General features: G+C 40.4%; 1 protein-coding gene across 3 annotated transcripts in view; it reads right to left on the bottom strand.

Annotated features, from left to right (window-relative positions):
- MANBA (mannosidase beta) overlaps positions 1-13482 on the bottom strand; it is a 128424-nt gene that overhangs the window by 19628 nt on the left and 95314 nt on the right. For all 3 annotated transcript variants that reach the window (XM_077755754.1, XM_077755755.1, XM_077755752.1), the window contains 2 exons: positions 4015-4159; positions 302-444 (listed from right to left, as the gene is read on the bottom strand). In XM_077755754.1, coding sequence (XP_077611880.1) covers positions 302-444; positions 4015-4159 — 288 coding nt within the window. The remainder of the gene's footprint in view (positions 1-301; positions 445-4014; positions 4160-13482) is intronic.

A 13482-nucleotide genomic window follows, 5' to 3' on the forward strand; every position in this document is an offset into this window, starting at 1 on the left:
GGAAGACACAGAATCCAAAGCAGGCTCCAGGCTCTGAGCTGTCAGCACAGAGGCCAACGTGGGGTTCAAACCTACAAACTATGAGATCATGACCGGAGCCGAAGTCAGTCGCTGAACCAGCTGAGTCACCCAGTGCTCCAAAACTTCTTTGAGAGTCTACCCTCTCCTTTTGCCTAGCACTGTTTTCTCTTTTCTTCTTCCCTAAAGAATTATAACCAAATACTCAAGAAATAATCAAAACCTCTCCTTCTGTCTTAAAGAGAACAAAACAAAACAAAACAAAACCTCCACGCAAACTTACAGTGAGTGTTGCCTTACAGTCAGAGTGAAGGTCTGAAACACCATAGATGAAAAGCACATCTTGATCCTCAAATCCCACTGGCAGCAGTGGAGCAAAGAAATGTCGAGCAAAGTAATGAAGCATTTTCCACTTTCCTCCATATTCTAGAAATAGTAAAGTTAAGAGATAAGCAGGGCAAAGCAGTCAGGGTTTTCCTGCCCGTGATCTAGCTGCGTCTGACTTGTCAGGATTCCAGGCACTGGGCAGCGGGGGAAGAGTCTACAGGGGCAGGGACCCACATTTGTTGAGGGCTCGAAACATTCTGGACATTACCTCCTGGCATTCTTACGTCTTTAACAATCCACCTTACAAATGAGGAAACGGAGGCTCAAGCTGTTAAATCAAACATGCCACAGGCAGTACTTTGAGCCCAGACCTGACACCTAGGTAGCATTTTCTCATAAATAATTCTGCTCCCAGGCGCTCAATGTACCAAAGGTCCTTTTTACTACGTACTCATGAAGAAGGAAATCAGTGGCATGGCAGCAGAAATGTTACACTTATTAGTAATTGTAAGAAACTGCTACAATTGTATCAAATATAAATATTCATTTATAAGAGTTATCGAAAACGTAGTCAATAATATTGTAATAGCTTTGTATGGTGACAGATCGTAACTATACTTAATCATGGTGGGCATTTTGTAATGTACAGAAATGTTGAATCACTATATGGTACACCTGAAAAAAAACATAAACAAAACACTGAAAAAAACCAATTAAAAAGGTAACAGAAAAGGTTATCTAAATCTCAAAGTGTTCTTTTCCTATAAACACAAAATTCTCTGAGTGAAATAAAACCACCATTACCACAAACACTTCTGGCAAATGTAGACTGCAGAACACGCCAACAGATGACAATTCAAGGCAGTTGCTCAGATACAATTAGACACTTTCGAGAATCTATGAATTCTGTGCCCTGTTGGCATGTCTGGTATGCTTAATCCACAAGCTAAAATATATATCAAAATGCCTCTATTTCAGAAAAAAGATCTTTCCCCACAAAGCACTGCATCTCTGAACAACTTCCAAAGAGATGGCTGGAAGGGAAAAGGGGACAGAGGAGGGGTCAGGGTGTAAAGGGGAGGTATCATGTCCAGAATTCACAGTGCAAGCTGTTGAGATGGAGGAATGTGGTTTTAAGTTCAAATAGAAGGAATTTCTTCCAATTTTGCAAATTTCAACTCTCAGCACTTCAATCACAACTCCTAATAGTTCCTCTTAAAAGCAACCAGCAGGGAGGGGTCGAGAGGCCTTTCGTATGAGATCTATAAAATGAACTAGAACTTACACAATTGACCTTGAATAATATGGGGGTGAGGGGCACCAAACCCTGTGCAGTCAGAAATCCATGTAACTTTTGACTCCCCCAAAACTTAACTACTAATAGCCTACTGTTGACCAGATGCCTTACCAAAAACATAAATGGAATTAACACATATTTTGTGTATTGTATATATTATATTCTGTGTTCTTACAATAAAGCAAGCTAGAGAAAAGACAGTATTAAGAAAGTCATAAGGAAGACAAAATACATTTACAGTACTCTACTGTATATACCAAAAAAATCCTAATAGTGGACCCACACAGCTAAACCCTATGTTGCTCAAGGGTCAACTATACTTGGAAAGCTTTCTCATAAATGGAAGATGGCTCAGACCTGAGGTAGCTTACACACCTCACATGTGATATCCGTTACAGGGGAGACCTCAGGTGCACAGTTCTAACTTCATGGTCACATGCAGAATACAGGAGAACAGCAATTGAAACAAAAGTTCTCACTAGGACACACACTAGTTACTGATCAGCGACAAAATATGGATACCAATATAATAATCAGCTAAAAGGGCTATGTGGATTTCTGGCTTTTCCATTAGCTCTGTGACTGTCCAAGTTTATGAGCCAAGCAAAATAAAATGTCCAGGTGTGTTTCTGTATTTGCAAAATTATAGCTAAAACTGAGGCTGATTTTTTAAAAGGAAACATATAAGAACCTTTAGATTCCAAGCAGCTAAGATCCCTTTGAGGTATCATCACTTCAGGTGATAAAAGGTGACACATACCTTTCCCTACCCCCACCTGCACACCAGATTTATTGAGCCAATGAAACAGGATTAAACAGAGGCTGTGAGGCTGCCCAGGGCAAGAACAGACACAGCATAACCTGTCACACCTTCTCCCAGGCTCTTGTTTCTGTAACAGGTAGAAGATGGTGAGCCTCTCCACAGAGAGGCACTGTCTGGGAGAGGTTAGGAAACAAATTCTTGCTCTGCCATGATGCCCCTGACCTTGGGTTTACTCACCCTTTCTAAAGAACTCATTCAAACAATCTGCATGCAGTCACTTCAGGGAAGAGTTACAAAGACAGGACTCTTCCAGTTCTTGAACCAATTTCTGCTCCAGGAGTCCACAAGCCTAACTGCATACAGAAGGCAGGGTCAGGGTCTAAGTGTCCCTGAACAATATCTCTTTGTCCAGCTGTAAGCGCCCCAGAAAGCTATTCCCCCCGCATCTACCCCTGATTCTCATTCAATACTCTTTCATCTGGTTGCTGCTGATGAAGAGTTTGGTCAGAGAAACTGGATCAAAACACCAATTTCCTGAAAGAGGTGATTCAGCACTAACCAAAGCATGTGGGCAATGGACTCGTCTGGATTTGCTTCCACAGCTAATTTAAGAGCCTCACCCGGCAAAGTGGATTTTTTACTTTATAGCCTTGCCTCATTTTTGACCCCAAACTCTTGTTCATATTACTGACTGAACTTTGCCTCAAGCCACCTCTAGTGAACTCCAAAGATTCATTATTACTCCATATTTTTTAAATGTTTATTTAAAAAATTGGGGGGGTATTTATTTTTGAGACAGAGAGAGACAGAGCATAAGCAGAGGAGGGGCAGAGAGAGAGGGAGACACGGAATCTGAAACAGGCTCCAGGCTCTGAGCTGCCAGCACAGAACCCAGTGTGGGGCTTGAACCCACGGACCGCGAGATCATGACCTGAGCCGAAGTCAGACACTTAGCCTACTGAACCATCCAGGCGCTCCCTACTCCCTAATTTTTTCAAAACATATCAAAACAGAATAATTCAACTGCAGGCACCATGCCAGTCATATGTGTTGCCAACTAAACTTGTTCAGCTGATAACCCTTCCTACTTGGATTTCTGATTCTACTATCTTTCTCTCAGAGATAAATAAGGCAAAAATAAGACCCCTAAAGGTCTTAAGAGGCACTTCATGGGGAATCTAGGAAAAGGATATTCTAGCAATTAGCTGGGCCAGCCTTCCACTTGGCTGAACTCTTCTAAAGAATTTAGAAGAAAAGATGCTTAAATAAATGCTTCTTCCACTTGGAAAGTCCTTCTAATTAAATCCAAATTTTTAAGCAGCCATGAGACACATGGCTGAGATCTTCCTGCATGAATCCATCCCCTTGATTAGCCCACTTTTGTGACTTTGCACAGCACAGAACTCAAACCAGGGTGCCTCTGAGGCTTCCGGAAAGATTAGGAAGGGGGGGGGGTGGCCGCAGTTCATAGGCTTCCGGGGAACCTCCCCTCCTCCACGAAGGGTTTCTCCTTTGGTTAATCTGACCCCTCAGGCTCCATGCTTTCTCGGTGCCTCTCCTCACAGATACTGCTTTCTCTCACATGCACGAAGAATGTTGAAACACTTACCTAGGGAAGCCCAGGAGGGAGCCTGCCAGATGTCATTCAGCTGCCAATAAAGTGCGCCCATGGTGTGCCCCTTTCCATCCACTACCTCACTGCGACTGCGGCGGTAGAATTCAGTCTCTATTTTGACACACTGCGCCTGCATCACCTGATTCAGGGAAAAGCATTGAAGCACAGGTGTTATTGTTCGATGTAAGTGTCTAGATCTGAGAAAATTGCAGGCTTGATGGTGTTTTGTAAAATTTTTTAAATGTTTTAATTTTTGACAGAGAGAGAGAGAGAGAGAGCATGAGCAGGGGAGGAGCAGAGAGAGAGGGAGACACAGAATCTGAAGCAGGCTCCTGCCTCTGAGCTGTCAGCACAAAGCTGGATGCGGGGCTTGAATCCATGAATGCAAGATCAAGACTTGAGCCAATGTCTGACCTCAACCCACTGAGCCACCCAGGCTCCCCTTTGAGGGTGTTTTTAAAAGTCATCAGGGAAATACAAATCAAAACCACACTGAGATACCACCTCACGCTGGTCAGAGTGGCTAAAATGAGTAAATCAGAGGACTCTAGATGCTGGCAAAGATGTGGAGAAATGGGCACCCTCCTACACTGTTGGTGGGAATGTAAACTGGTACAGCCNTATACTAGATCTGGAACTAGCCCCTCAGCATGAGCGAAGTGTTGTCTATAACAGCTGATTTGGGAAGAGTCTTAGTGTCTCCTTTATTATAACAATGGGTGATCAAGGAAACAGGATGATATGAAAGGTTCCTTGCTAATGAGAGTGTAGGCAATGACAGAAAACAAAGACTATCATTTAAGAGCAAATGGTGTATATATAGTCAAACAACTAATTTTTTTTTGCAGTGATGGGTTTTACAAATATATTCATAGCTATTAAAAAAGTTTTATAAGAAAAAGATTCTATAGGAAAAATAACATAATTCTGAGTCTGACACTGTCCAATCCCTAACCCTTTTTTTCTACTCAAGCAATTGTTTTCATATCATGACTTCTGAATGTAAAATTTCTTCTGAGTGCAATTCCTTCATTATAGAAGAACAGATGGTAAATTGCAGTAAGACAAGTGAATTTAGTTCCTGTTGAAGAGGCACTGAAGAGTTTCATTCAGGACTGTTAATTACTGGCATCATCATTGAAAAGTCCCTCTTTCATTACTGCTGTTAACACATGCCTTTAACCATGAGTTGTAGTAGGAGAGAACCTCTCAGGCTCATTTGGAGAGGTCAGCAAGGAGAACCTGCTGAGATGAGCAGAGCCACAAAGACTCCTCAGAGAAAAGGACAGCCTTACAGCAGGGCCTGGATTTTCCCCACTGAAAGAAATGAAGGAGGCATATAAAGCCACTAGAAGATGAAGCTCAGGTGCTTTCCTAAAAGCTGGAAGAACTCATATAAAGGTAGAACCTTTAAATATAGTTAGGCTGGCCAGCGAGAAAGTCGTTAAGTGAAGGCATGACTTACATGAGGTGGTGCCCTAAAATTCTAGGAGGAGGAAGCAAGAAGAAATAAAGATTTCATAAGCACCTAGAATATGTGTTACATGCTGGTAATGGTCAACCCCTCTTCCAGCAAAAAAGATGGAGCCCACCCTCATGGGGCTTACTGGCTTGTGTAGAAGACAGGCCTTAATCAAAGAGTCACACAAAGAAACGTAAAGCGTAAACAGTAGTAAGTGTTAAGGAAAAGTGAGAAATGTTAGGAGTGTGCAGAGTAAGGGAAACGGCCTCACCGAGGAGGGATGATTTGCCTCAAACGAGAAGAAAGAGAAAGGGAATCTTGTGGTTCCTGAGCTCAAGCCCACCACCCNGGCTCTCTGCAGTCAGAGTTCTCAGCTGTCAGCTCCGAGCCGAGCCGGCTTCGGATCTTCTGTCCCTCTCTCTCTCTTTCTGCCCCTGCTCCCCCTCTACCCCTTCCCTTCTCTCTCTCAAAAATAAATAAACATAAATAAAAAAAAAAAAGAAGAAGAGAAAAAGAGAGAGGACAGAATCTGACAGCCAAAGAGGACACGTGTAGTGAGGGGGGAGTGCACAGGTGCAGAACGAAAGGGCAAGGTGGCCCGAGTAATGGAAGGGAGGCCAGTGAGATTCAGAGATGGGACCTGGGAAGGTTTGGGTGTGTGCCCTACAGGCAACTGGAAGTCACAGAAAGCCTTTAAGCGAACAAGTGACCAGATCTGCACGCTCAGAAGACTTGCTATTGACTGAAGGGAGAAAGGACCGCAGGGGCTATAGGAGTAGAAGACCATTCATGTGGGCCCGGACTCTTCCCTTGGACCCACACTTATAAAGTAGGGAAGAAGTAAAACAGGAAAGAGCTTAAACAGGAAATAGGAAAGTTAAACAAGAAACAAGTAAAAACAGAATTCTGAGGTGAGAACAAAATATCAGTGTATAACCAGAGTAGGAAATTATCTCTTTCCGGCAAAAGCGAAAACTTCTAGGACAAAGCCATCACCTGTGAGATAATCGTGCTTGTGCTTAGCTGGATCTAATCCAGAAGATGACTAGGTATTTTACTGATCACCTTGGTAGAAGTGATTTGCACTTTCTTTTTTTTTTTTCATGGTGAATTTAAGCTTCTTTTCAGGGGAAAAAAAAAATCTCAGGAGCATCCAATTATTTACGTTGCTCCAAATTTTTTTTTTTTTTATGTTTTCTTTATTTCTGAGAGAGAGACAGCATAAGCAGAGGAGGGTCAGAGACAGAGGGAGACACAGAATCTGAAGCAGGCTCCAGGCTCTGAGCTGTCAGCACAGAGCCCGACATGGGGCTAGAACCCACGGACCGCGAGATCATGATCTGAACCAAAGTCAGACACTCAAACAACTGAGCCACCCAGGCGCCCCTCACTGCTCCAAATTCTTTTGGAATCTTTGCTAATGCATGTGGTAACATATACATTTGTAGCTTAGTGTAACTTAGTTTTCACATGTGGACATTTCTATGCCCCGGCGCTGGGGAGCATCTCTGTGCTTTAAATGGCTATCCGGTTATACCACAATGTGATTAATCATTCCTTAATTATTAGGCATTTGAATGGTTTCCAGTTTTGTTTCTTGAAACCCAAGAGCTAAGAACACTTTATGTTCTTGTGTTGCCTCAACAAATGTTAAACTCCTTATTGTATATTGCTATATTAGGTTCCAGTCAAGAGGCTGCGCTAAATTTGGTGGCCTCCAGTCTGGACTTTGCCCCACACAGATTTTAACAGGCCCAGAAACAGGTGTTTTGGTTTGGTTTGGTTTTGAAGCAGGTGTTTTTTTGTTTCTTGTTTGGATGTTGTTTAATGTCTTAAGTCAGGGTTTATATGTTCCATTTTGCCACAAGTGCTAGTCACCTTACACTCATGCATTTAAATTACCCGCCTAGTCCCCACAAACATTTGAGTTTTCTGTCTCTATTTCAATGTTCAGAACTACTTGCAAGATATATTTATTTTGGTCTATCTATTCTAACAATTTCCTCACTGTAAAATATTATTAAATTAATATTATTAAAATATTAATATTATTAAATTATTAATACTCTTTTAGAATTTTTAAGCCTAAAAAAATTTTTTACAAGCATGCAGGATTGCCCATCCCTCAGGGCTAGCAACAAAAGGAAAATGGCACTAGGCAAGCCCTAACTAGTGGCCTGTCACACCTGAAGTTAGTGTGAAGGTGGATAATCAAGACTCAAGTGCTCCGGCTCTAGCATAGTGCAGTGCACACCACAGACAGACGGTTTCATGCCAATATCATGGATCTGGGTTTACCCAAATCAGCGGATCCCAATCAGGGCTAATGAATGACACTTTTGTTCATAAAAATGCAGAAGGCCACTGCCCACTATCCTTCTTCCTTTTTTTTAATGTTTTATTTAGTTTTGAGAGAGAGAGAGAGAGAGAGACAGAGCATGAGTGAGGGAAGAGCAGAGAGAGAGAGGGGGAGACACAGAATCCGAAACAGGCTCCAGGCCTGAGCTGTCAGCACAGAGCCCAACACGGGGCTCGAACTCAGGAACAACGAGATCATGACCAGAGCTGAAGTCAGATACTCAATCAACTGAGCCACCCAGGCACCCCCCCTCCCCACTAACCTTCTTAACAGGGATGTTGTGCCATCACATTTCCCTAGGAAATCTCGGGAATTGCCTCTTTCCCTTTAAAAACTGTACCTGTATTTATAAACTCATGCATCCTTCCCTAAAGAGGACAGTCTTTACATATAAGAAGGATAAATGCTTAGTCATTTCCTAGGCTCCTCAGTCCCACTGTTAGCAGACAAATCTTATTTTTAGTTTCAAAAAAGCCTATTTTCAGCAGCTTGCTTGATTATACTTATGAAATCAGTCCCCTTGGAGAAACAGATGGTAGGGTAAAAAGAAATTGGACCAGGGGCGCCTGGGTGGCTTAGTCGGTTAAGCGTCCAACTTTCACTTAGGTCATGATATCGCGGTTCGTGGGTTCGAGCCCCGCGTCGGGCTCTGTGCTGACTGCCAGCTCAGAGCCTGGAGCCTGTTTCAGATTCTGTGTCTCCTCTCTCTCTGACCCTCCCCTGCTCACGCTGTCTCTCTCTCTCTCCTAGAAATAAATAAAACATTAAAAAAAAAAAGAAAGAAAAGAAATTGGACCAGGACACCAAGACCTAGGTTCCAATTCCAGCTTTGGCACCGTGATGGAGGCTGCCAACGGTTTACAAAAACCCATTACTGCCCCCCCATCCTCCAGAGTTACAGCTGTAGGAGGCTTACACACTCCAGAAGCGCACTCCTTACCCTTGGAACTAGGGGTAGCCACGTGACTAAGCCCTCCTGACAGAATGCGATTTATATTCTTTATATGCTTCAGATTATCCTGACAATAAGAATCTTCCAATATAGCCACGTTTTGAGCTGATATAATTCATACCATAAATTCACCTTTGTGGTTTCCGATTCACTGGCTTGTAATATAGGCACAGGTTGTGCACTCCCACCCCTACCTAATTCCAGAATATTATCACCCCAAAAGGAAACATAGTACCGTACTGCTTAACAGCCATTCCTCATTCTCCTCTCTCCTCTTCATCTGAAAACTACTCATCTACTTTCTGTTTCTATGGAATTACCCATTCTGGACATTTCATGTAAGTGGAATGATACAATATATGGCCTTTGTGACTGGCTTCCTTCACTTAGCACAATGTTTTCAAGGTTCATCCATGCTGTAGCATGTATCAGTATTCAATTCCTTTTTATTGCTGAGTAATATTTCATTGTATAGGTATGCCGCATTTTATGTAACCATTCATGAGTCGATAAACATTTGGGTTGTTTTAACTCGCTGGCTCTGAAAAATGCTATGAACATTTGCGCACAGGTTTTTGTGTGAACACATGTTTTCAATATTCTCAGATGTATACCTAAGAGTAGAATTTCTAAGTCCTATGTTACCTCTATATTTAACTTTCTGAGAAACCGATGAACTTTTCCACAGCAGCTGCACCATTTTACATTCCCGCCAGCAACATAGGAGGGTTCCAATTTCTGCACGTTCTTACTGTGATGGTTAACTTTATGTGTGAACTTGACTGGACTAAGGGATGCCCAAATGGCTGGTAAAATTGTTTCTGAGTGTATCTGTCAGAAAGTTGCTGGTGATTCAGCAGATTAAGAAGATCCATCCTCACCAACGTGGGTGGGTATCATCCGATCACTTGAGGGCTTGAATTAAACAAGGCAGAAGAAGGAAATTTCTCTTTCTTTTTAACCTGGTACACCCATTTTCTGCTCTCAAAAAATGGGACTCCTGGATCTTCAGCCTTTGGACTCCAGAATTTACACCAATGGCCTCTCAGTTCTCAGACCTTTAGAATCACACTGCATTACATCACTGCCTCTTGGGGTTTTCCATCTTGTAGATGGCAGATTGTAGGACTTCTCCACTTCCAAAACCATGTGAGCCAATTCCTATAATAAGTCTCATATATTTGTGTATATATCCTTTTGGTTTTGTTTCTCTGGAGAACCCTGACCAATACACTTACCAATAATTATTCTTCTTCTTATTATTATTCTAGATATTCCAGTGAGTATGACTGGTATCTCTGTGGTTTTGATTTGCATTTCCCTCATGACTAATGATGTTAAGAACATTTTCATGGTACTTATTGGTCATTTTCTTTGGAGAAGTGTTTATTCTAATCTTCTGCCTGTTTTTTAATTGGGGTGTCTTTTTCATTAGTGAATTGTAAGTGTTTTTATACATATTATGGATTCTTATTACATATATGACTCACAAACTTTTTATCCCATTCTGTGAATTATCTTTTCACTATTGTGACACTGGCTTCTGACATACAAAAGTCTCTAATTTTGATGAAGTACAACTCATCTATTTTTTCATTGGCTGCTTGAGTCTTAGGTGTCATATCTAAGAAACTGTTGCCAAGTCAAAATTCACAAAGATTTACACCTATGTTTTCTTCTAAGAGTTTTATAATTTCAGCTCTTTTTTTTTTTTAATGTTGATTTATTTTTGAGAGAGGGAATCAGAGTGCGAGCAGAGACAGACAGAGAGGGAAACACAGAATCCAGAGCAGTCTCTTGGGTCCGAGCTGTCGGCACAGAGCCCGATCCAGTGCCCAAACTCACAAACAGCCAGATCAAGACCTGAGCCAAAGATGGACACTTAATCGACTGAGCCACCCAGGCACCCTTATAATTGTGACTCTTATATTTAGATCTTTGATCCATTTTAAATAAATTCTTGTATATGGCATGAGGTAGGGGTCCAAATTCATTCTTTTATATGTGGATATCTATTTTTTCCAGCACCATTTGTTCAAAAACACTATTCTTTCTCCATTTTATTGTCTTGGCACCCTTTTAGAATATCATTTGACCCTAGACTTGTGTGTTTATTTCTGTACTCTGAATTCTATTCAATCAATCTATATGTCTGGCCTTAGGTTAATACCACACTATCATGATTACTGTAGCTTTATAGTTATGTTTTGAAATCAGGAAGTGTGAATCTTCCAAATTTGTTCTTTTTCCAGATTATTTTTCTTTTTTGTTTTCTTTTCTCTCTCTTTTTTTTTTTTTTTTTTTTTTTTGCTATTTTGGATGCCTTGCATTTCCATATGTTGGGATTATGTTGAATCTGTACATCAATTTGGGGAATCCTGCCATCTTAACAATATTAAGACTTCCAATCCTTGAACACAGATGTCTTTCCATTTCTTTAATTTCTTTCAATAATGTTTTGTAATTTTCACAGGGCAAATCCTGCATCTCTGTGGTTAAATATTTTCCAAGTATTTTATTTTTTTGATATGATTGTAAATGTTACTGTTTAATTTCATTTTCAAATTGCTCATCCTTAGAATATAACTAATATTTGCATATTGATCTCCCATCCTACAAAGTTGTTGAATTAATTTATTAGCTCCCCTAGGTTTTTAGGTGGATTTTTAAAATATTTTTCCATACATAAAATCATGTTATCTGCAGACAGAGATAGTGTTATTTCGTCCCTTCCAATCTGGTAGTCTTTTATTTGATTTCCTTGCCTAATTATTTTTGCTAGAATCTTCAGTACGATGTTGAATAGAAGTGGCAAACTGTCTTGCTTCTGATCTTAGGAAGAAAATTTATCTTTCTGTCTTTCACTATTCAATATGATAATAGCTATGGGTTCTTCATAAGTGGTCACACCAAGTTGAGGAAGACCTCTTCTCGTCCTAGTTTGTTGAAAAAAAATTTTAATCACAAAAATGTATTGGATTCTGTCTAATGATTTTTCCTCATCTACTGAGATGATCATGTAGTTATTTTTTCTTTATTCTATTAATATGGCATATTACATTGATTGACTTTCATATGTTAAGCCAATCTTGCATCCTGGGATAAGTCCCACTCGATTATAGTGCATAAACATTTTTATATACTGCTGGATTTGGATTGTTAGTATTTTGTTGAGGATTTCTTTCTGTCTATATTCATAAAAGATTATAGTCTCTGTTTGCTTTTTTATATGTCTTTGCCTGGCTTTAGTATCAGAATAAAACTGGTTTCACAGAATGAGTTAGGAAGTATCTTCCTTCTTCTGTTTTTTGGAAAGAATCTGTGAAAGACTGGTATTAATTCTTCTCTAAACATTTTTTTATTTTTAGAATTCACTACTGAAGCTATCTTTGTAAAGGGAAGTTTTTGGGATACTAACTAAATCTCTTTAGTTGTCATAGCTCTACTCAGATTTTCTATTTCTTCTTGAGTCACTTTACATAGTTTGTGTCTTTCTGTGAGAAGAACTTGCCATTTCATCTAGATTGAATGACTTCCTGTCATACAATTGTTTACAGTACTCTCTTATTAACCTTTTTATTTCTTCAAGGTCAACAGTAGTGTTGCTCCTTTCATTCATGATTTAGGAATTCAAATCTTCTCTCTTTTTCTTCTTGGCCAGTATAGCTATATTTTTTTCAATTTTGTTGAGCATTTCAAAGAGCTTTCAGTTTTGTAGATTTTCTCTATTGTTGCACTAAGGCCTTTTTTAATGTGCCCAATTTCTGATGTCTGCTTTACTTAACTGCTACCAACTGATGTTATAATTCAACCAAACACCTCAGTAGTTAGAGAATTTCCCTTATCTCAGTTGTGAAGGGATAAAATATTGTAGTTTAAAAGGCAGAAACGTGCTCCATTCATTGCCTGAGAACTTGGGCAAAACACTTAATCCTTCTGAGCCTGTTTACTCAAGTATTGAGTAAATGACAATAGAAACAATGACAATTGAGTAAATGACAATGACAGAAACAATGACTACTCAAGAAATGACAACAGTGACAAAGATATGTGGAGATGTTGTTAGAATTCCATGAGAAGATATACAAAGCATCTCATGGCCCAGGGCCAGGCATGTAGAAGACACCCAAAGAATTCTGACAGTCCGCTTGGCTGCTAAATTACATGTGGTACACAAATGTAATATATTAGTATATAATGTAGTCTATTAATAATATCACATTCATTCCCCTTCTTTAACCATCCCATTGATCTTAAAAGCTCAGCCTGGCCTGGATCTGCTATCACATCTCAGTGCTGCTTACCAAAGAAATAACCTTTCCAGGGTATTAAGTATCATCAACACCTGGGCCTACAACACAGAATGCCTTTTTTCTCATTTTTGTGATCAAGTTACAGGCAACACAGGAAGATAAAATGGACCCCTAAAGAATAGGAATCTCTTGGGGTGCCTGGGAGGCTCAGTTGGTTAAGTGTCCGACTCTTGGTTTCAGCTCAGGTCATGATCTCACAGCTCCTATCCGGCCCTGTGCTGGCACTGTGGAATCTGCTCGGGATTCTCTCGTTCCTTCTCGCTGCCCCTCCCCCACTCGTGCTGGCTCTCTCTCAAAATAAATAAATAAACTTAAGAAAAAATATATGAATCTCTTAAGGATGTCCCCAAGCATCTAACCCTCATTACATGCTCAA

Source organism: Crocuta crocuta, unplaced genomic scaffold, assembly GCF_008692635.1.
Source record: "Crocuta crocuta isolate KB4526 unplaced genomic scaffold, BGI_CrCroc_1.0 scaffold92, whole genome shotgun sequence".
Classification (NCBI taxonomy): domain Eukaryota; kingdom Metazoa; phylum Chordata; class Mammalia; order Carnivora; family Hyaenidae; genus Crocuta; species Crocuta crocuta.